We start from the raw sequence: 25296 nt of genomic DNA on the forward strand, positions 1-25296 counted from the left end.
TGACAGAAGTGTGTGTAGGGAACACTTTGGTTCCAGTGATCATAATGCCATTAGTTTCAAAGTGATCATGGATAAAGATAGATCTGGCCCTTGGGTTTGAGGTTCAGAACTGGAAAAAGGCCAAATTTGAAGAAATGAAGAACAATCTAAAAAGCATGGATTGGGACAGGTTGTTCTCTGGCAAGGATGTGATTGGTAAGTGGGAGGCCTTCAAAGGAGAAATTTTGAGAATGCAGAGTTTGTATGTTCCTGTCTGGATTAAAGGCAAAGTGAATAAGAATATGGAACCTTGGTTTTCGAGGGATATTGCACATCTGATAAAGAAGAAGAGAGCAATGTAGAACATGTATAGGCAACAGGGAACAATAAGATGCTTGAGGAGTATAAAAAGTGCAAGAAACTAATTAAGGACATCAGGAGGTCTAAAAGAAGACATAAGGTTGCCTTGGCAGTCAAGGTGAAGGATAATTCTCAGAGCTTCTACAGGTATGTTAAGAGTAAAAAGATGGTAAGGGAAAATATTGGTCCTCTTGAAGATCAGAGTGGTCAGCTTTGTATAGAACCAAAAGAAATGGGGGAGATATTAAATGGGTTTTTTGCATCCGTATTTACGAAAGAAACTGACATGGAGTCTACAGAAATAAAGCAAACAAGTAGGGAGGTCATGGAGCCTATGCAGATTAAAGGGGAGAAGGTGCTTGCTGTCTTGAGGCAAATCAGTAGATAAATCCCCAGGATCGGACAGGGTATTCCCTCATACCTTGAAGGAGACTCGTGTTGAAAATTGCAGTGGTTCTGGCAAATACATTCAAAATGTCGGTATCCACGGGTGAGGTGCCAGATGATTGAAGGATAGCTTATGTTGTTTCATTGTTTAAAAAAGGCTCAAAAAGTAATCCAGGAAATTATCAGCTGGTAAGCTTGACGTCAGTAGTAGTAAATTATTGGAAGGAGTATTAAGAGATAGGACCTACAAATACTTGGATAGACAGGGACTTATTAGGGAGAGTCAACATGGCTTTGTGCATGGTAGGTCATGTTTAACCAATCTATTAGTTTTTCGAGGAGTTTACCAGGAAAGTGGATGAAGGGAAGGCAATGGATGTTGTTTACATGGACTTCAGTAAAGCCTTTGACAAGGTCCCACATGGGAGGTTAGTTAGGAAGGTTCAGTCACTAGGTATACATGGAGAGGTAGTAAATTGGATTAGACATTGGCTCAATGGAAGAAGCCAGCGAGTGGTAGTGGAGAATTGCTTCTTTGAGTGGAGGCCTTTGACTAGTGATGTGCCGCAGGGATCAGTGCTAGGTCCATTGTTATTTGTCATCTGTATCAATGGTCTGGATGATAATGTGGTAAATTGGATCAGCAAATTTGCTGATGATACAAAGATTGGAGGTATAGTGGACAGTGAGGAAGGTTGTCAAAGTTTGCAGAAGGATTTGGACCAGTTAGAAAAATAGGCTGAAAAATGGCAGATGGAGTTTAATGCAGACAAGTGTGAGGTATTGCACTTTGGAAGGACAAACCAAGGTAGAACATGCATGGTAAATGATAGGACACTGAAGAATGTAGTCGAACAGAGGAATCTGGGAATTCAGATACGTATTCCCTAAAAGTGGTGTCACAGGTAGATAGGGTCGTAAAGAGTGCTTTTGGAACATTGGCCTTTATAAATCAAAGTATTGAGTATAAGAGTTGGTATGTTATGGGGAGGTTGTGTAAGACATTGGTGAGGCCAAATTTAGAATAGTGTGTGCAGTTTTGGTCACCTAATTACAGGAAGTATATTAATAAGGTTGAAAGAGTACAGAGAAGGTTTACAAAGATGTTGCCGGGACTTGAGAAACTGAGTTACAGAGGAAGGTTGAATAGGTTAGGACTTTATTCCCTGGAGCGTAGAAGAATGAGGAGAGATTTGATAGAGGTGTATAAAATTATGTTGAGTATAAGAACATAAGAACATAAGAAATAGGAGCAGGAGTAGGCCATCCAGCCCTTCGAGCCTGCCCCGCCATTCAATAAGATCATGGCTGATCTGTCGCTGCTCAGTTCCACTTTCCTGCCCTCTCCCCATAACCCTTAATCCCCTCTCCTATCAAAAACCCATCAACCCGCGTCTTAAAAATATTTAGCGAGGCAGCCTCCACCACTTCAACGGGCAGAGAATTCCAGAGATTCACCACCCTTTGAGTGAAGAAGTTCCTCCTCAACTCCGTTCTAAACCGCCCCCCTTTTATCTTGAGGCTGTGCCCCCTAGTCCTATTGTCTTTTTTGAGCGGGAAGAGTCTTTCCACCTCTATCCTATCCATCCCATTCATCATCTTATACGTCTCAATGAGATCTCCTCTCATTCTTCTAAACTCTAACGAGTACAAGCCCAGTTTATTCAGCCTCTCCTCATAGCTCAACCCCCTCAACTCTGGTATCAGCCTAGTAAACCTCCTCTGCACTCCCTCCAAGGCCAAAATATCTTTGCGCAGGTGCGGCGCCCAAAAATGCACACAGTACTCCAGTTGCGGCCTCACCAATGCCCTATACAGCTGCAGCAAGACCTCCCTACTTTTATATTCAATCCCCTTCGCTATGAAGGCCAGCATCCCATTCGCCTTCCTGACCACCTGCTGCACCTGCAAGCTGGGTTTTTGCGACTCATGCACAAGGACCCCGAGGTCCCTCTGCACCGTCGCCTGCTGCAGTTTTTTGCCTCGTAAGTAATAGTCCTTCCTACCATTTTTCCTACCAAAAAAAAACATTAAATTCCATTTGCCATTTCCTGGCCCATTCGCCCAGCCTATCTAGATCCTTCTGCAGACTCTCCACACCCTCCGCACAATTTGCCGTTCCCCCAATCTTGGTGTCATCAGCAAATTTCGACACTCTACACTCAGTTCCCTCCTCCAGATCATCTATATAAATGGTAAAAAGCTGAGGTCCCAGCACCGACCCCTGGGGCACTCCACTAGTCACCATCCGCCAATCCGAATAGCACCCGTTTACCCCCACTCTCTGCCTCCTATTTGACAACCAATCCTCTATCCATGCTAACACCCTACCCCCAACTCCATGTCCCTTGACCTTCTGCAATAACCTCTTGTGAGGCACTTTGTCAAACGCTTTCTGAAAATCTAGAAAGACCACATCCACCGGCTCTCCTCTATCCACCGCCCTAGACACATCCTCATAGAACTCCAGTAAATTTGTCAGACACGACTTCCCTTTAATGAAACCGTGCTGTGTCTGCTCTATCAAGCAATTCCCTTCAAGATGCCTCGCAATTTCCTCCTTAATGACAGATTCTAACATTTTACCTACCACAGACGTTAAACTAACCGGCCTATAATTCTCCGCCTTTTGCCTGGCACCCTTCTTAAACAACGGCGTAACATTAGCCGTTTTCCAATCATCCGGCACTTCCCCGGAATCCAGCGACGTTTGGAAAATAACCACCAAGGCATCCACTATCACCTCCGCCATTTCTTTCAGAACCCTCGGATGTATTCCATCCAGTCCTGGGGACTTGTCCACAATCAGCCCCTCCAGTCTGTCGAGCACCGCCTTTCTAGTAACAGTAATGTCATTAAGACCCTCCAGTCCTACCACCTTTCTATCGCTAACACCCGGCAAATTATTCACGTCCTCCTCCGTGAAGACAGAAACAAAAAAGTTATTCAATACCTTAGCCATATCCCCATCCCCTACCACTAGGTCCCCTTTCTCATCCTCTAAAGGACCAACATTCACCCTAGCCAGCCTCTTCCTTTTTATATATTTATAAAAACTCTTGCTATAGATAGATATATATATATATAGATTGCTCTAGATAGAGTGAATGTAAGCAGGCTTTTTCCACTGAGGCTAGGGGAGAAAAAAACCAGAGGACATGGGTTAAGGGCGAAGGGGGAAAAGTTTAAAGGGAATATGGGGGTGGGGGGGTTCTTCACACAGAGTGGTGGGAGTGTGGAATGAATTGCCAGATAAAGTGGTAAATGCGGGCTCACTTTTAACATTTAAGAATATCTTGGACAGGTACATGGATGAGAGGGGTGTGGAGGGATATGGTCCAGTTGCAGATCAGTGGGACTAAGCAAAAAAAATGGTTTGGCGCAGCCAACAAGGGCCAAAAGGCCTGTTTCTATGCTGTAGTGTTCAATGAATACATGGATAGTATGGAGGGAAAAAAAAACACTGAAGTGAATGATCAGCCATGATCATACCAAATGGTAGAGTAGGCTGGATGGGCTGAATGGCCTACTCCTATGTTCTTAATGGTTCCTATTCATCTTCCCAATCCAGCTACAGATTACCTCTTCGATTTTCGTCTCACAATTAAAAAAGAGAGACCAGAATTTAAAAATTGATTTTTAGAAATTAATTGAAAAGTTCAGAGATATCAAAATGCTTGAAATGAGTGAGCACTCAACCAACCACAATATAAAAAGATTGAGAGCCTATTGATGTCAGAAGAGAAGGAGAACTGATGCTTGGAGCCAACAGCTTTTAGGTGGGCGGAAGATGTTTAGCTATTGCATTTCAGTATATATCTGGCAGCCTTTCTGTGCTGTTTCAGCAAGATTAATTTTATGAAACACATCCATGTTCCCGTTGGCTGATTACAACGTGTGCTGTATCAGCTACTGTACACGACACACCTATTTCTGTTCTTTCACTTCATAGAAGAGTTGCTGATGTTCCCCATTATAATGATGCTCTTCACAGACTTTATTAGATTGATTAAAAAAATTTATTAATAAGAACTGTACAATAATACAGCAGCCACATGTCCCCTACATGTCTTCTGCTTAAGAGAAGACTCTACCCCTGGGGTGATTACCCATTGTCAGCCCCAATTTGTCCCCCAAACCAGGTGATCTTTACTCTGCTGTGTTGCCTTTAAAGGGACAACTGCGCACACAAATCTGCAAATCCACAAATCCACCTTGAAAATATGATTCCTATACTGGCCATTTACTTTAGCATGTTGATGGTGTTAAATATCTAGAGTGTGCAATACAAGTTTTGTTGTTACAGAAGCGATTTCCACTGGGTCGGGATGGTGGATGTGTTGGTAACTGGTAACCAGAGGACCCAGGTATTTGACAAAAGAACAAGAGGGGAGATGAAATGAATGTTTGTTTGCATAGTGAGTAATGACCTGAAATGCACTGCTTGAAAGTATGATGGCAAGAGATCTAATTTCAGCTCTCAAAAGGGAATTAGATAAATATTTGAAAAGGGACAAAAAAAGGCAGGGCGATGGAAAAAGAGTTTAAAGAACCAGGGCAGACGGGCACTGACCAAATGGTGGCCTTTGGTGCTTGATTTTATATAGTAGCTGCTAAAGTCAAAGGAAAATATTGCAATTACAATTTTGACAAGGAATTAAATTCTCATTAGTATTTCATTCTAACATTATATATCAGTCTAAAATTATATATCAATTAGTTCATCCCAGTTAATTAGATAATGTGTTTAGAAAGAATCATGCTGGTGCAGAATCATGACTTGAGGTTCAGATAATTAATGAAATTGTCCTTATAGTTCAGCTATATGTTTCTGTGGCTATTTTTTTTGGCATTTTGTTACATTCATTTAAATGTAACAAACTTAATATCAATTTGTCCCCAATATATATCTGCATTTTTAAAAAATGTTATTAAAGGACCGTCTGGTTATCCAAGATTCTGAATTTTCATTGATGATTTAAATGGTCTCCAACATGAATAGACATATGTAACCATTAAATCTTAATGCAAATTATGGAAATTAGTACTAGTTTGAATCCATGTAATCTGCTTGGAATGCACACATCTACTAAATTACATAAGTGTCTTACTTGAATGCAAATATGCTCTTTATTAAATGTAATATTTGGAGATTACTTTAACTAAATTAACAGGATTGCCCTTTTATAGAGTTAGAAGTAGTTAATGAGTGCATTTAAATTTGCAGCTAATAATTTCAAAATACGTAAAGTGTTGATTATGAAATCTCATTTGTTATTTACATATTCTGCCAAGTTAACATGCTATTTGACAAGTGAGCTGATTAATACACAGTCACATAAGCTTATATGGTGAGTGAAATGGCAAGGTAATGCTTACACTAAAAAATGAAAAATTCAGAAAATTGATTTACATTAAAGCAGTAACTTGTATTTGTGTATTCATTTCAGTTGTTTCCATTGTTGAAGTCTCAGCATTTTAACTGCAGACATGATTATTCATGATAATTGATGTTTGAGGTTATTGAGAGTATTGTTGCATATCAAATCAACTAACACGTAAATGTAGCTACTGATGAAATGCATGCAAGTTGAGAAGCCGGTTTTTGCATAACTAGCAAATGTTGATGACAGCAATTGGTTGATACTCTATTTACTTTAGTTAGCATTAATGAAGTGAAACGTACATTGCTGGTTTAGATGAGGAATTATACAGTTCTTAACTAGGAAAGCTATCACTTTAATTAGTTTAAATTAATGTGAAAATATAGTGCCAATTAGGTTTGAAAAAGCTTCTGAAAAATTCTATGAAAAGACTTAGATTTTTTGTAAGTCTCATCCATAATACTTCGGTCTACTGGTCTGAACACTGGTCTGCTGAACTATAGTATTGAATATTTGCATATGATTAAACTTTTAATAACTTTTTTTACATGTGCCTTTGAATTTCAGGGGACCATTCAGTGTTGTGCGACGATGTATCAACCGAGAAACAGGACAACAGTTTGCTGTGAAGATTGTAGATGTGGCCAAATTTACTTCCAGTCCTGGCCTGAGTACAGAAGGTATGGAAATTTATTGTTTTCTAACTATGAAAACATGATTTTTGTTGCAATGTAATTTCTTAAAGTATAATTTAAAAACTGTATTTCAACTGCCCGCTTTTACTGTTTTTGGCTCTGAGTGTCTTGTTCATCCTTTGACGATAAGATGGCCATGTTCACCATCTCGGTTATTTAGCATGGTTTTGGTGGGTACAATGGTGATTGCTAAGGCTGATATTTGCCTGGAAGTCCCTGCTGCAGATTGAACAGGACACTTCAGACAATTGGGTTTTAGATGACTAGCTGGCTTGGGAGTTCCTTTCCTTGTGTTTTTTTTCTCTGCTTCTGATACGGGCTTGCTTTCAAAGAAGGCCACACTTTATTTGATTGCAGTAATCCTGTAAGAGCTTCAACTTGGTAAATCAATATCTAAACTCCCAAGTGAACCCTTCAAAGCGCCCTTGTGGCGTTTCCTTGGACCTCACCCCTGACTCAACTCTCCATTTGTAAGCAAAGGGGCAGGCATTCTGCCTATATGAACAGTCCAATTCAGTTGTGACTGTCTCAGTAGTATGGATGCTCATGGTAATACCTTAGCATTTGGTATTTTGTCCTTCTAATTATCAAAAGTTTTAAAGGCACCCCAAGTAAAAGTAGTTGAGCTTCTTGGCATGATACTGGCGCAAAGTTAAAAGTCTCACATGTAGAGCTAAGTGGGCAGTACAATTGCATTTGTAGTCTTTCAATTGGTCAGAAGACTTCCCCGTCTTTGTTCCCAGAGTGATACAATGTAGCAACAAGCTTCAGTTATGTCCAACTCTGAGTTGTACTAATGCAGTTGTTGGCAAACAGAAAATTGCAACGTAGTCCTTGGAGACTTTGGCTTTTGCCTAGAGTCATCTCAGATTGAACCCCCTGTCTGTCCAACATCTGATTTTGATGCCAGGATCACCATCATAGAAGACATCGGAGAGCTTGGTAGAGGCAAACATGCTGAAGAACGTTGGTGCTAGCAGACAGCCAATCCACTAATAAAATATAAAATTACTAAAAATGTAAAAATAGTTGCAAAAAAATTTTAAAAATTGTCTGTCAGATTCAACTCTTTGCAGCTCTTTGTATCACAGTGCAGAAGAAGGCCATTCAACCCATTGTACCAATGCTGGCTTGTTTGTTCTACTATCCAAATTAGTTCTGCCCCTCTTTTTTCCCATGACTTGTAGGAAATGTATTCCCTTCAAGTATTTACTAAATCCTCTATTGAGAAATATCATTGAATCTAGTTCCACCACCCCTTCAAAAGGATTAAAAATTCTGCCAAAACCTCTGCAGTTATCACCCTTCTGTCAGTAATCTAGCATGCACCTCATGATTTTTCTATGAATACTTTTAAGTGTCTCTTTATCAGATATGATAGTAAAGTTCTAAACAACATAACTGCTAGACAGAGCCTGAAGAATGTTCTGAGGGAAAAACGTACTGGGGTTCATCCTCCCCAATTTGCGTGCTGCAGATGCATTTAGCCATGACTAAAGATAGGGATGGCCACCACACAATTCTGATGAAGACAAAGTCCCAACTTCACATTGAATATACCCTCCATCATGTGTGACACCAGCGCTGTGCTAATTAAACAGATTTTGAATAGATCTAGCAACTTAAAACTGCACATTCATGAGGTGCTGTGGACTGTAATCTGTAACCTCATGGTTCTACTCTAGTACCAAGCCTGGGGTTCAACCCTAGTTCATTGAAGAGTGCAGGAGGGCAAAGCAGGAAATAAGGTGTCAGCCTGGTGAAACTACAACTTGGGATTACCTTGTGTGCCAAACATGTAAGCAGCATGTGATAAACAGAGTTAAGCAATCCTACAACCAATGGATCAGATCGAAGCTCTGCAGTCCTGCCACATCCAATCATGAATGGTGGTGGACAAGAAAACAACTCACTGAAGGAGCAGGCTTCACAAATATCCCCATCCACGATAATGTGGGAGCCCAGTGGGAAAAAATAAGGCTGAAGCATTTGCAACAATCTTCAGCCAGAAGTGTTGAGTGGTTGATCCATCTTTGCCTTTTTTGGGTGACTCCGGCATTGCATGCCAGTCTTCAGCCAATTCTATTTACTCCACATGATACCAAGAAAGGGCTATGGGCTCTGACAATATTGTGGCAATAATACTGATGACTTGTGCTCCGGAACTTGCCATGCCCCTAGCCAATCTATTCCAGGACAGCTACAACACAGTATCTTGCTGGGATCGTGGAAGATTTTCCAGGTGTGTCCTGTACACAAAAAGCAAGATAAATCCAATCCGGCCAATTAACAACCCGTCTGCTTTTGATCTTCAGTAAAGTGATGAAAGGAGTCATCAATAGTGCTATTAAGCTGCACTTGCTTAGCAATAATCTGCTCACTGACACTCAGTTTGACTCTGCCAAGTTCACTCAGCTTCTGATCTCACTATAGCCTTAGTTCAAACATGGACAAAAGAACCGAACTCCAGAGATGAGGTGAGAATGACTGCCCTTAACATCAAGGCAGCATTTGACCGAGTTTGCCAAGGAGCCATAGCAAAACTGGAGTCGGTGGGAATCGGGGAAAACTCTCCACTGGTTGGAGTCATATTTAACGCAAAGAAAGATGTTTGTGGTCCTTGAACATAACATAAGAAATAGGAGCAGGAGTAGGCCATCTAGCCCTTCGAGCCTGCCCCGCCACTCAATAAGATCATGGCTGATCTGAAGTGGATCATTTCCGCTTTCCCATTTTCTCTCCATAACCCTTAATTCCCTTGTCTGTCAAAAACCTATCTACCTTGGATGTCACTTATATGTATATATAGTGGCTACAGGAGCTGTTCAGAGGCTAGGAATCCTGCAGTAAGTAACTCAGATCCTGACTCCCTAAAGTCTGTCCCTCATCTAACAAGGCACAAGTCAGGAGTGTGATGGAAACTGTCCACTTGCCTGGTAAGTACAGCTCCAGCAACGCTCCAGAAGCTCAGTATCATCCAAGACAAAGCAGCTCACTTGATCAGCATCCCATCCACAAACATTTATATTCACTGTCACTGATGCACGGTGGCACAGTGTATGCCATTTACAAGATGCATTGCAGGAAGTCACCAAGTCTCCTCGGACAATACTTTCCTAACTGGCAAACACTACCATCTAGCAGAACAAGTACGGGGCATGCATAGGGAACACCAGCATCTGGAAGTTCCACTCCGAGACACACACCAAGTAGACTTAAAAATTTTTTGTTGATCCTTCACTGACACAGGTCAAAATCCTGCAACTCCCTAATTAACAGCATTGTAGGTATATCTACAGCATATGGACCGCACCATTTAAAGAAGGCAGCTCACCTTCACCTCAAGGACAGTTAGAGATGAACAAGCAATGACATGCACATCCAGTGAATGAATAGTTCCTCCATTGCTGTATATTGGCAGCATGCTCTTATTTAATGAAATCTGGTGAAGGTTTTCTTACAACTTGTACATGCCTGCTATCTCCTGAAAGATATATTTTATATCCTTACTGAGTTTGACTCTTGTTTTTGTTCAATGCCTCGACTTTCTCAGGAGGCTAAGGAAAATCGGTATGTCCAGTACAATTTTCATGAATTTTTACGATGCACCTTGGAAAGCAACCTTTCTGGGTTTCTCACAGCTTGGTATGGTTCCTGCTGCAACTAAGAGACACAAAAAACTACAAAGGATTGTGAACATAGCCCTGTCCATCAGACAAGCCAGCATCCCATCCATTGACTCTGTCTACACTTCCTGCTGCCTCAGAAAAGTAGCCAACATAATCAAGGACCCCATACACCCTGGACATACTCTCTTCCACCTTTTTCCAGCAGGAAAAAGATAAAAAAACAGTCTGAGCTCATGCACCAACCGATTCAAGAAGAGCTTCTTACTTGCCGCCATCAAACTTCTGAATTCTCAACACCCTAGCTCTCCTTAACTTTACATTCTGCACCCTCTCCTTTCCTTCTCGTGCAATCTATGAATGATATGCTTTGTACAGTGCACAAGAACAATACTTTTCACTCTATGCCAATACATGTGATGATAACAATCAAATCATAAATTACTTTTAGGTTCCTTTTGATTTCAATACTGTCTTTTAGCTCCATTGCTCTCTACTTATTTTTGTGTGTAGTTTCAGTTCTGATAATATACAAAGGTATTTAAAGAGTCAAATTTTAAAAATAAAGGGGACATTTCTGTCTGACTCATAAAGGCATCAAACAAAACCAGAAGGTTGAGGTAACTAATGAGTCTCACTATTCAGATATCACAACCTCCCGATCGGAACGCAAGAACTTGCCCAGCTGCAGGAAATTTTACTTGCGAAGTACTTCAGTAATCTCAAGGGTTTGGACTTGCAGAACAAGTAGGAGAATGTTTAACACATAACTTAACTATTGCCTTAAATCTTTTACAGTCATATCTCCAAGGCCTAATTAATTTTAAAAAGGCATTCAACTGGACAAAAGTTATGAATATCACATCTCCTGTAAGTCTGTGTTTCCTGAATGAAGAAAAGCAGCTATTGCACTGCCCTCAAATACACTGAATCCATGACTGTCCACAAATTACAAGAATTTGCTGCACAACTGCCCTTCTAAATCTGACTTAAAATCATTAACAGCATTTGTTTGAACAGCAGCTAGCATCAGTTTCTGCATGCTTGCTATTGTTATTGTCATTACAGTATAAAAGGAGGTCATGCCAACCCCTTGTAGCTTGAAAGTTAATTTTGTTCAAGTTCCTATCCAATTTCCTTTGGAAATTTTTCACCTCTTCATCCTTGGAGGCAGTGAGTCCCAGCTGTCCACCCCTTCTCTGGAGATATCTATAGAATCACAGATTACTACATTGCAGAAGACGCCTTTTGGCCCATTGAGTCTGCTTTGATGCATGAAAGATCCTGACCTGCCAGCTAATCCCACTTGTCAGCACTTGACCTACAGCCTTGAATGTTATGGCTGGCCAAGTACTCATCAAGGTACTTACTAAAGGATGTGAGGCATCCCATCTCCACCACCCTCCCTGGCAGTGCATTCCAGACGGTTACCACTCTGTGGGTAAAAATGTTTTTCCTCAAATCCACCCCCCCCCCACCCGCCCGCCCACCCCAACCTCCCACCTCTCATTTTTAACTTGTGTCCATTTGTAACTGACCCATCAACTAAGGGGAACAACTGCTCTCTAGCCATCCTGTCCAAGCCACTCACAATCTTGATCACCTCAATCAGGTTGCCCGTGCGTCTTCTCTGCACCAGAGAAAACAACCTAAGCCTATCTAACCCCTCTTTATAACTTAAATGTTCTATCCCAGGTAATCTATATCCCAATTTATAAAGGCGAGTATGCCATATGCCTTTTTCACCACCCTATTAATCTGCCTTTCCACCTTCAGAGATCTACGGACAAACACGCCAAGGTCACTTTGTTCTTTGGAACTTCCCAGTGTCAGACCTTTTATAGGATACTTCCTTGTCAAGTTATCTCTCCCAAAGTGCATCACCTCTCACTTTTCAAGGTTAAATTCTATCTGCCACTTATCCACCCATTTCACCATCTTGTCTATATCTTACTGTAACCCAAGAAACTCAACCTCACTGTTAACCCCCCAGCCAATCTTTTGTCTCATCAACAAACTCACTGATCCTATCCCTCCCACATAGTCATCAATATCATTTGTACAAATGATGAACAGTAGGGGATAGAGTCATAGAGTTTACAGGATGGAAACAGGCCCTTCGGCCCAACTTGTCCATGCCACCTTGTTTTTTGAAACCCTTAAGTTAATTCCATTTGGCCCATATCCCCCATACCCATCGTACCCATGTAACTATCTAAATGCTTTTTAAAAGATAAAATTGTATCTGCCTCTACTACTACTACTGGCAGCTTGTTGCAGACATTCACCACCCTCTGTGGAAAAATTGCCCCATTGGACACTTTTGTATCTTTCCCCTCTCGCCTTAGACCTATGCCCTCTAGTTTTAGACTCCCCTACCTATACCCTCATTATTTTATAAACTTCTATAAGGTAACCCCTGAGCCTCCTACGCTCCAGAGAAAAAAAATCCCAGTCTATTGAGTCTTCCCTTATCACTCACTCCATTAAGTCCCGGTAGCATCCTAGTAAATCTTTTCTGCACACCTTTCTAGTTTAATAATATCCTTTCTATACTACGGTTACCAGAATTGCACACAGTATTCCAAGTGTGGTCTTACAATGTCTTGTACAACTTCAACTAGACGTCCCAACTCCTGTATTCAACGTTTAGACCGATGAAACTAAGCATGCCGAATGCTGCCTTCACCACTCTGTCCACCTATGACTCCACTTTCAAGGAGCTGTGAACATGTACCCCTAGATCTTTGTTCTGTAACTCTCCCCAGTGGCATACCACAGGAATGATCTCTGTGATACAGCACTGGCCTCCAGTCACTGATGCAACCGCCTGTCATCACCCTCTATCTCCTACATTAAGCTACTTATGAATCCACCTTATCAGATTACCCTGAATCCCGTGTGCATTTGGCGCCTTGATACATCTCCCATGTGGGACTTGGTCAAACGCTTTACTGAAATCCATCATCAACTGCACTACCCTCATTTATATGTTCAAAATTCAAATCAAATTTGTTGAGCATGACTGCCATCTGACAAAATCATGCTGACTATCCCTGATCAAACCTTACCTCCAAATGGAGATGGAGGGGGCGATTCTCCCATCCTGATGCGCTAATTTGCACATCGGGCTGGGGGAATCCCATGAGCGCTGACTTGTGTGATTCATGCATACATTCTTGACACATGCGCATCTCCCAGCAGTGGATATCCAACGTGGTCAATACCACACTGGAAACCAGTGGGAATAGCAGGAAAATTATTTTAATCACATTTAAATTACATTCAAATAAAATTATCAGGCCCAGGACTGAATTCTCAGGGCTCAATTGCATCTCCCACCCCGCCAGTAAAATTTCACTCCAGCAGGCTTTAGAGTTGCTCCCTATTTTTGGGAAACAGTGGGAGACTCTGCTGGAGTCAAGAGAGGCATTCAGGGCCCCCAAGGGGTCGCGTGGCAGGTGGGGTGGTGTCCCCTGGTTATGGCACCCAGCGCTACCCAGGGGGTGAAGTGCCCATGCCAATGGGGCACCGTGTCACTGTCCACTGAGCATGGGACAGTGCCGTGAGCAGGACCTGTTGGGGGTGAGGCTTAGGGGGCAGGGCCTAGGGGAGGGGGGGGTCCTGCTACTACTTTGTATTGGGATCTAGTCAGGGCAGGAGGGAGGCTGCGTGGAGAGTGAGGTCTGCCTCCTGGGGCGGGGGGGAATGTGCCTGCCATGGTTGTGGGGAGGGAATGGGGGGCAGGGATTGTCACTGGTTTACCCCAGTTTTTCTGCTATTTCAGCACTTAGAATTTTTTTTTGGGAGGATCACTTCCAGATTCTCTCCTTCAGATTTTTTTACAGTAGTTTCCCAATCACAAACGTGAGACTCATTGGTCTGGCACCTCACTGGTTACCAGAAAGGAATTCAAAGCTTGGATCAGATCCACTACAATTTCCTTTCTCACTTGCCACAAAAGCCTGGGATACAATTCATCCAGACTGTAGATTTGTTCACTTTTAAGCCCGCTAATACCTTGTCACTTCCAAAGACAGTTTGCTCCAGAACCCCTCAGTCTCTCTCCCCGAGTTCCATAACTACCGCCTCATTCTTGTGGGTGAAGACAGATGTGAAATAGTCATTCAACACCCTACCAATGTCCTCTGCCTCCACCATAGATTTCCCCCTTGGTCCTTAACTCTTTCCTTGGTTTTCTTCTTTCCATTGATATACTTATACAATATCTTAGGATTTTCCCTACTTTTTCCAGCCAAAGTTCTCTCATGTCCCCTCTTTGCTCTCCTAATTGCTTTCTTAAGCCCCATTCTGTACTTTCTGTACTCCACTAATGCCTCCGCAGACTTACAACCCTTATACTTGTTAAAAACCTCTTTTCCTTTTCATTCTATCTTGAATGTCTCTGGCCATCCATGGATCTTTGGGTTAGTTACACCTTCCCATTACCCTAGAGGGAACATGCTGGGCCTGTACCTTCCCCATTTCATCTTTGAACCGCTCACCCCACCCCACTGCTGTTCTGTAGATTCCCCCATAGGTAACTCATTCCAGACTACCTTTGCCAGGTCCTGCCCAATCCAAAATCTTTTTCCGCAATTTGCCTATTTCTTTGTCCATAACAGATTTGAATTGAACCACGTTGTGGTCACTATCACCAAAATGCTCCCTCACCAACACATTAACCATTTGTTCGGCTTCATTCCCCAGCACTGCGCCATCCCTTGTTGGATTCTCGACATATTGACCTAAAACGTTTTCCTGTATACATTTTAAGAACTCTACTCCATCTAATCCTTAACATGATGGCTATCCTAATTAATGTTGAGAAACTTGAAATCATCCAATATAATTACCCTCTTATTATTTTTACACCCCTCTGTAAATTGTGCACATATTTGCTCTTCAATTTCCTGCTGACAATCTGGGTCTCTGTAATCACTTAACAACATAACTGTCCTTTTTTTTAATACCTAAGCTTTATCCACAAAGCTTCGTTTGATGCCCGTTCCAAGATATCATCTCTCCTTACTGCAGTACCTGCCTCCTTAACTAATAATACAATGCCTCCTCCTGTTTTACCCCCTTCTCTGTCTTGCCTGAAGACGCTATATTCCGGATGTTGAGCTGCCAATCTTGCTCCTCACTCAACCACATCGCTGAAATGGCTATTATTTCATAATTACACATGTCAATCCTCGCTCTTAACTCATCCATTTTACTTTTTAATACTCCTGGCATTAAAGTGTAGTCCCTCCAGCCTTGTCTTACTCCCTTGAAACTTAGTACTGCTATATTTTCTCTGATCTCATTGCTTTTCTATGTTATACTGTGTCCCTATTCTGCCAACAATCTGGGTTCCTTCTCCCTTCCAAACTAGTTTTGAACTTCCTGTTTTTGTGTTCAAATCCCTGCATGAACTCATCCTTTCCTATTTTTCTAAATTCCTCTAGCAAGCTGAATATTAAAAGTTTGTCCTTTATCGGTTAGTTCTCAGTCTGTAGCTTCAGTCCAACTGCCTCGTTCTGATTTCTGGGTTGGACAGAAATTCCTCAAAACTTTTTTTAAACAAAACTAAAAAGCAGTTAACTTTTGTTTTATTGGTGAGCTGAGGGAGTTTGTGTGGTGAGAATGAATATATTCTAGGATGCATCGTTGTGATCTTAAAGAAATAACTTAGTTTTTATGGGTCTCTATTCAATAAATAAGTGCCCATCACTTCAATTATTTGCAGCTAGGCAGTTTATTTCAATGTAGCTAAATTGTAACCACTTGTCTTTTTTTTGGTGGTATTGAAGTTTCTGTGACTATTTCCTAGATCCAATTTTTCCCACTTGATTAAATAGGCAGAACAGAGTCCATTAACTAGATTGTGTTTGGTCTGTGTACTCATTGCAGATGAACTTCAGGGCTTTCACAGTGACTCATTCAGGTAGAGATGAGTTTTGCTGATCTCAGTATAAACCAGGCGGTGCAGATGAGGTTTATTTCTCAAACGGGTTAGGCAGGAGAAGGAAGATTCCCCCCAGTGGAAATAAGCAGAAGATTATAGAACTTCAGGAGTCTGACGAGAATTGTTAAAATCAAATTGCAAGACTGATGGGAGAATACTGCAATTATCATAGCATGAATTTGTGGATATTTATGCATGTACAAAGACAAGAAAATGAAGTGTATATAGAACCACACTGCAATGCAATGGTTGTAAAATAAAGTTGATGTAAATTATTATATTTAAAGTAGGTTATTTATGCTCTAGCTCACAGGTTTAATGGCAACGTTAAGCTTTTTAAAATTCCTACCTAAATGCTGTATTAAGTGTTCAGTTTAGTTTAAATTATTTTAAGAATGAATGAAGCTGTCAGTCCTCATCAGGGTTTACTATTTAACTAGAAAAGCTAATGGAGCTACACATTCCTGTAATTAATATTGCTAACCATATTTTAAGTTCAGAAAATGGGCGGCACGGTAGCACAGTGGTTAGCACTGTTGCTTCACAGTTCCAGAGACCTGGGTTCGATTCCCGGCTTGGGTCACTGTCTGTGCGGACAGTGTCTGCGTGGGTTTCCTCCAGATACTTTAGTTTCCTCCCACAGTCCAAAGATGTGCGGGTTAGATTAATTGGCCATGCTAACATTGCCCCTTGGTGTCCTCAGATGCGTGGGTTAGTGGGTAAGTGTGTAGGGATGTGGGAGTAAGGCCTGGGTGGGATTGTGGTCGGTGCAGACTTGATGGGCCACATGACCTTTTTCTGCACTGTAAGGTTTTTGTGATTCTATGAAAACCAGAATGAAAGACTTGAATTACAATTCGCCCTATTTGACGAAGGGCAAATATAATCTTATCGTGTGTCATCACAAGACTAGTGATGGCACAACAACTGGACCCCTGAACCAATATTTTTAAATTAATATACAAGTTAAATAGGGAAAATGCTAGAATCCATTATCAAGAGAGTAATAACAGGACATTTAGAAAATCAAAGTACATTTAGCAGAGTCAACATAGTTTTGTGAAAGGGAAATCATGTTTGACTAATTTACTGCAGTTCTTAGGAAGTAACAAGCAAAGTGGGTAAAGGGGAACTTGCAAATATACTGTACAAGGATTTCCAAAGGATATACAATAAAGTACCTTATTAAAAATTACTTTACAAAGCGGTCACCTGTATGGGTGATCATATTAAGATGATTGAGGCTGGGTTAGCTAACAGGAGGTGGACAGTAAAAATAACTGGATAATTTTTGGGCAGACTGTTGATAGTGGAGTTACACAGGGATCCATGCTGCCACTGCAACTATTTACCATTTGTTATATGGCAGCTAAATTTGCTGATGACATAGGTAAGAAATTAAGCTGTCTGGAGGACATAGAGTCTACACAGAAATTTAAATAGGTTGAGTGAGTGGACAAACATTTGGCCGCTAGAATATGATGTGGGAAAGTGTGAACATGCCCACTTCGTGCACCAGAGTTCTGTAATCATTCTCCATTTAGATAATATTTTTGATTTTTTTTTCCTGCTAGAATTACAAAAATTAATATACACATGCAGCAATGATTAGGAAGTTAAATAAAATGCTACCATTTATAGCAAAAATAATAAATTGTAAAAGTAAGGAAGTATTGCTGCAGTTGTACAAGGCTTAGTTAGATTACATTTGTGGTATGGTTTTAGTCTTCATAGAATCTCTACAGTGCAGAAGGGGCAATTCAACCCCTCAAGTCTGCACTGACTCTCTGACAGTGTACCTTTTCCCCCACTCTATCCTCATAACCCCACACATTTCCCATGGCTAATCCATCCAGCCTACACATGTCTGGACATTAATGGGTAATTTAGCATGGCCAATCCACTTAACCTGCATATCTTTGGAACTTAAGAGAGAATATAATTGCATTGAAGCAATGCAGAAAAATGTTCACTTGACTGACTGGAACCATGGGATCAGAAACTCATATTACAAGGAAAGGTTGTACAGGTTGGGTCTATATCCATTGGCGTTTAGAAGAATGAGAAACATCCTGATGGGATTTAGCAGGGCATTTCCTTTTGTGGCTGAGTCTAAAGTAGGGGATATTGTTTTAAAAAAATAGGCTCCCATTTAATTGAGACTGAGATGAGAATTCTTTTATCTGAAGTGGAATTCTCTTCCCCAGAGAGCAATGGGAGTTGAATCATTGAATACACATACGGCTGAGTTAGCTTTTTGGTCAACAAGTTGAGGGGGGAGAGGCGTGAGGCCACAATCCAAGCAGCTATGATCTTATTCCGAAGCTGACTTGAGGGGCTGAATGAATGCCCATCCTATTTCTTATATTCTTTGTTGCGTAGCTCACCTCGACTAGAGAGTTATATTAAAATGTAAAATGAATTAATTTAGTTATCAAAACAAACAAGCTGAACTAAATTATGTAGCTCTGACTTTAAAACCAGCTTTTATAGTGAATCTTCATCAGAGTTGATTGGACTGTTTTCTGTTTCTATCATAGCGTTGCCTCTCATTTATATAGTGCCAGTTTTGAAAAATGTGTTTCATAGAAGCATGAACAAAAAATGGATGCTGAGTCAAAGAAGACTATTATGAATGGCTCAATATAGCTTGGTTAAAGGAGTGAGTTTTACAGAAGGTCTTTAAAGGGGGTCATGGAAAAGGAGAGAGAGAAGGGGTTTAAAAGATGAAATTACAAACACTGGGGCCTAGAATTCTGAAGGTTGAGCGAAAGGAAGGCAATGCAAATGCAGTCGGAGCCAGTGGAACATAGTTCAGGGCCTTAAGAAGTTGCAAGTTTGAAGGAGATTGTGTAGATGAGCTGTCAGTCTGGAAGTTATCTCTCTCAGAATGCAAAGGGAGGAAAACCAAGGAATAGTTGTTGGTAGAGGGAAACAATTCATGGAAGAGACAAAGTGATGAAAAAAAGCCTGAAAGCAATGAATGGAAACTGAAAGAAATCATGGAGGGATGGATAAAATGTCTGAAAGCAGTGGAAGACAGCTCAAAAAGTAGATGAGTCGTTGGATAGGATCCATGGAAGCAGCCGGAAATTGAGGGATCCTAGATTAATATGCAAAAGCAAAGGCAAAATACTTTGGATGTTGGAAATTGGTAATAAAAACAGAAAATACAGCATCTTGGTGTAATACTGTTGTTCAAGAATCATTTCTACCAAAACAAATGAACTGCCATTTATTGTTTTAATATAAATAAAATAACATGATTATAGAAGCCTTTGCGGGACTGAGAGCCTGTATGTGAGGTGTGCAAGATGGCCTTGATAAGGAGGAACTGGTGAGTATTTCTCCTGTGCATTCTTTGTTAAAGTAAAAGTTGGTCATTAGTTTAGATTAAGTAGTGTTATAAGTAAAGTCCCTAGTTTATATTTAATATTCTTTAAGCTGGAGGAAGTAAAAGCAAAGGGAGTAATTTAAAGGTAAGTCATGATAGGGCAGTTCAGCCATGTGGAATGCTCCTCCTGTGCAATGGTGGAAGTCAGGGACACTTCCAGTATCTAGGGCAATCACGTATTCAGGAAGCGTTTCCAGCTGCAGCTACTCAAAATTTGTGTTTTAGATCTGGAACTGCAGCTGCAGTTACTGTGGAACGTTCACATATAGTGAGTTGGTCACACTGCAGATTGTGCGCAGGCAGAAAGAGAATGGGTGACCTCCAGACATGTTAATGGTTTGTCCATTGTTGTCAGTGATGGTCAGCTCCTACTTGGGGGTCTAAAAAGTGGTTAAATACAAAATGAATGGAGATACGATTAAAATTTAGTTGAAATGTCCATACAATGTCTGCAATAAAATGGGAGCTGGAGATAATCCTGCATTGAGAGGAACTAGTCTTAGTAGGGATTCTGAGATGTGGCTACAGGGATGTCAGGTTTGAATATTATGCACTTGGAAACCATGTTTAGAAAAAATAGAGAGGAGAAACAGGGAAGTAGTCTTAATTTCAGATGAAAATAAAATTTCATAAGAAAAATGGGGGAAATGAAAAATAAACAGTCAATCACAACAGCTGTTGTCTGTAGATCACCTAATTGTGAAAGGGATGTTGGGAAAGAAATATGCAGACAAATTAGGGAATTAAGTAAAAACGTGTAATAATCATGGGGCATTTCTACTGTCTTGATATTAATCAGACAAAAGAGATAGATGTAGGGGATATGGGGATCAAGTTCCTACGATGTGCACAGGTCTTTCTAACCCAATATGTAAAAAGCCCAACAAAGGAAGATTTGTTATTGAAGCTATTAATGGGGAATGAAACAGAGCAAGTATAAGGAATAGAAGTTGGGAAACAGCTCAGCAATTTAAATGAAAGCTGATTTTGAGAAGAGAACATGAGAAGATAAAATAAGAACATAAGAGTTAGGAGCAGGAGTAGGCCATCTAGCCCTTCGAGCCTGCCCTGCCATTCAATAAGATCATGGCTGATCTGAAGTGTATCAGTTCCACTTTCCCGCTTTCTCCCCATTACCCTTAATTCCCCTGTCTGTCAGAAACCTATCTACCCGTGACTTAAATATATTTAGCGAGGTAGCCTCCACCACTTTAACGGGCAGAGAATTCCAGAGATTCACCACCCTTTGAGTGAAGAAGTACCTCCTCAACTCTGATCTAGTCCTGCTATCCTTCCAAAGCGGGAAGAATCTCTCTACCTCTACCCTATCCATCCCCTTCATTATCTCTATAAGATCCCCCCTCAGCCTTCTAAACTCCAACGAATACAGACTCAGTCTATTTAGTCTCTCTTCATAGGCCAACCCACTCATCTCCAGTATCAGCCTAGTGAACCTCCTCTGCACTCCCTCCAAGGCCAATATATCCTTCCACAAGTGCGGCGACCAAAACTGCGCACAGTCCTCCAGCTGCGGCCTCATCACTACCCTATACAGTTGCAGCAAGACCTCCCTACTTTTATATTCTATCTCCCTCACTATAAAGGCCAACATTCCATTCGCCTTCTTGATCACCTGCTGTGCCTGCGGACTGGGTTTTTGCAACTCGTGCACAAGGACCCCCCAGGTCCCTCTGCACCGTAGCATGCTGCAGCTTTTTGTCTTTTAAATAATAATCCCTCCTAGTATTATTTCTACCAAAGTGGATAACCTCACACTTGCTAACGTTATACTCCATCTGCCAGGTCCTCGCCCACTTGCTCAGCCTATCCAGATCTCTCTGCAGACATTCCACACCCTCCACGCAATTTGCTTTTCCACTCATCTTCGTGTCATCAGCAAATTTTGTCACCCTGCGCTCAGCCCCCTCCTCCAGATCATCTATATAAACGGTAAACAGTTCAGGCCCCAGCACTGATCCCTGCGGCACTCCACTAGTCACCAAAATAGGAAACTATACTGGTGAACAACAATGGGAATCATTTAAAATGGTGCTCAACAGAGTACAGAGAAATATACTCTGCTGAAAGAACAGACTAAATATTAATAGGTCTTCATGGATGAATAATGACATAAAGGAACAATTGACAGTTAGTAAAGAGGCATACAAAGTATTAAGAACAGAAACAGCAGAGGATTATCTAATACAGAACACAAATGAGGCAAAGAGGAACTATGAAATTATTAACGAACATTAAACAACAGTCAGTGAACAATGCCATTCACTGCAGGACAGAACTGACAGATGGAGCAAGTAGATTCTTCAACTGAAGAGGTTGATGAATGCCCTCCTGTTTCCCTCACCGACACTGCAAAGGCTGTGTAGATCCAGGATTTTGCACTGCAGCCATGTCAGAAAGAGCTAAATAGCCATGGAAGTATTTTTGAAATGTGGTCATTGTTTGGATGTAGGAAAGCACACTGTCATTTGTACATAGCTATGTTCAACAAACAGCATTGAAATAAAGACCTTACAACCTGCTAAAGTAATATTAAGCAGTAATAGCTAAAATACTGAGAGCTACTATACTTCGTTAAATAAAATCTTGATTTAATGTTGTATCTGAATAATGTTACCTTGGACAATATAGTATTCCCTGAGTGCTGGTCAGATTATGTGCTCAATTTCTGGAGTGGACCTGAAACCTATAATTTTCGGACTCAACTGTTAGAGTATGTCGACTGAGATAAAGTTAACACTTGTGCAGGGGCTTGTACAAATGAGGAAATTGTTGAATGGATTTCTCTTCACCTTTCTTCTGCACCAATTAAGGTCTTCCGTCATTGATTAATATTCTGAGAGAAGCTGCAATATCTAGCTTGCAGCACTTTGCACAAAAGTAATTAAAAATCAGTATCACTGGAATCCATTTGTGGAAAATGGGTGTTTACTCAAAGGAGTCAACTAGAGTTACTTAATGGTTCAGACTGCAGAAATAAGAACATAAGAACATAAGAAATAGGAGCAGGAGTAGGCCATCTAGCCCTTCGAGCCTGCCCCGCCATTCAATAAGATCATGGCTCAGTTCCACATTCCCGCCCTCTCCCCATAACCCTTAATCCCCTTGCCTATCAAAAACTTATCAACCCGCGTCTTAAAAATATTGAGCGAGGCAGCCTCCACCACTTCAATGGGCAGAGAATTCCAGAGATTCACCACCCTTTGAGTGAAGAAGTTCCTCCTCAACTCCGTTCTAAACCGCCCCCCCTTTACCCTGAGGCTGTGCCCTCTAGTCCTACTGTCCTTTCTGAGCGGGAAGAGCCTCTCCACCTCTATCCTATCCATCCCATTCAACATCTTATACGTAAATACCTTTTAAGTAATAGATCATCACAGTTCCAGGAGTCCCTCAGAGTTGTGTCCTAGACCTAATTACCTTCTTCCACAGTCACTGGGTCAAAATCCTGGAATTCCCTCCCTAAGGCATTGTGGGTCAAACCATATGTGGACTGCAGTGTTTCAAGAAGGCAGCTCACCACCACCACCTTGAGGGCAACTGGGGATGGGAAATAATTCTGGCCAGCCAGAGATACCCATGTCCCACAAATGAATTTTTAAAAAATATTTGAAGTGAAACTACTTAAATCAAAGCAACTTTTCCCATTTAACTATATCCAATATCAAGCAATGCATTCCAAAACTAAACCTTTTGGCCCAAATATGTGAAATACACCTTGGTTATAAGCCACAAATAGATAAAACATAAAGGAAGCAATGCACATTCACAAAAGTAATTAACACTCACCACTGATGAGGTGGGAATGAGTTACATGGAGACCAAAGTCAGAAGGTTCTCCCGTCTTTCTTTTTGCTTTGAAGGATGTACAAATTGATGATTGAACTTTGGAGGAGGTTCAGGGTGGTTGGATGAGGAGTGGGAGATTGGAAGAGACTTGAGCTGGGAAATGGAGTAAGTGGGTATGATGGAGATTCCAGACCACTGTATAAATCTTTATGAATTTGTTTTCCTGGTTTTAAAGCTGTTTATATTTTAAAAATTGTGTATTGCCCCCTAGGTTTTATCATTAGTGGAATAAAGATAAATCTTTAAGGAACATAAGAACATAAGAAATAGGAGCAGGAGTAGGCCATCTAGCCCTTCGAGCCTGCCCCGCCATTCAATAAAATCATGGCTGATCTGTCGTGGCCCAGTTCCACATTCCCGCCCTCTCCCCATAACCCTTAATCCCCTCTCATCAAAAACCCATCAACCCGCGTCTTAAAAATATTTAGCGAGGTAGCCTCCACCACTTCAACGGGCAGAGAATTCCAGAGATTCACCACCCTTTGAGTGAAGAAGTTCCTCCTCAACTCCGTTCTAAACCGCCCCCCCTTTATCTTGAGGCTGTGCCCCCTAGTCCTATTATCCTTTCTGAGCGGGAAGAGTCTCTCCACCTCTATCCTACCCACAAACAGTTTAGAGGCCACTATTAAGAGGAGATCCTAAGCAAAGTGGTGTTTGTTCAAGGTTAAAAGATCTTATAGAGATGTTCTTAATTATGAAGATTATGGACCTGAATGTCAACTGTGTGGCAATCAGCAGCTGTGAAATAGTCTGGGTTACTGCTTTGTAATTCCTCACACTTGCCTACTATTCTTATTTTTTTTTCTTTCATTTCAGAAGTTTGGGAAAAATAATGGTTTTGCCTTTCATTTTAAAACAAGTTTATATTGGGGTGGGGGGACAATCTTATCTTCTCGTTCCACCGGTTGATGGATGGGGTGAATTAGTAAGATCGCAAAATAGGTGAAAATTCAGGTTCAGCCGATTTCTCTCAGCACATTTTTACTGACAATGGACATCCAGCAAGATCAGCCTCACACCCTTTTCGGTTGTGAGGCTGATCTCAATACTTAAATTCTATAGTCTGGGATGGAATTGTCCGGGCTCACTTGCCATAGTAGTCTTGCCGGTGAAGGTCCTCACTGGCAAGGATCATGTCTGGTCCCCATCAACAGGGACCTGTTATGATGGCCTTGCTGGTAGGGCTGGAGGCCATTGAATGCCAACCCCCCACCACCCCTTCACCCTGGAGAGGTCCAGGGCAAGTTATGCCCACTGGCCAGCCTGGGACTCTGGCAGTGCCCACCAGCAATCAACCAGCCCAAGTGGGGCCCAACAGTAGACGAGGGAATGGGAGTAGACAGTTACAGACCCCACTCAAATCTGTGCACCCTCCATGAGCTGCTGGTCTTCAGGCAAACTTCCCCCTGCTGGTGGGAAATAGACCTTGCTTCATTTTTTTTACTTGTGGTAAGATTGAATTTTTAACTCACCCCAAAAAATTGGTGTAATTCTCTCCAGTTTTCATGGTCTTTTGGCATTTCGAATTACTTTGGTAAGATTGCCCCTCTAAGAATCTGATTTGCGCTTTTTTTTAGGTAGAGTCATAGAATCATAAAGGCTTACTGTATGGAAACAGGCCCTTTGGCCCAACTTATCCATGCTGCCTTTTTTT

The 25296-nt window shown here is 41.4% G+C and overlaps 1 protein-coding gene across 10 annotated transcripts in view; it reads left to right on the plus strand.

The window, feature by feature from the left end:
- caska (calcium/calmodulin-dependent serine protein kinase a) overlaps window positions 1-25296 on the plus strand; it is a 417836-nt gene that overhangs the window by 100890 nt on the left and 291650 nt on the right. For all 10 annotated transcript variants that reach the window (XM_080203831.1, XM_080203835.1, XM_080203832.1 and 7 more), the window contains exon 2: window positions 6678-6790. In XM_080203831.1, coding sequence (XP_080059957.1) covers window positions 6678-6790 — 113 coding nt within the window. The remainder of the gene's footprint in view (window positions 1-6677; window positions 6791-25296) is intronic.

This window comes from Carcharhinus amblyrhynchos, chromosome 15, assembly GCF_965287045.1.
Source record: "Carcharhinus amblyrhynchos chromosome 15, sCarAmb.v2.hapA, whole genome shotgun sequence".
In the NCBI taxonomy this organism is placed as follows: Eukaryota; Metazoa; Chordata; class Chondrichthyes; order Carcharhiniformes; family Carcharhinidae; genus Carcharhinus; species Carcharhinus amblyrhynchos.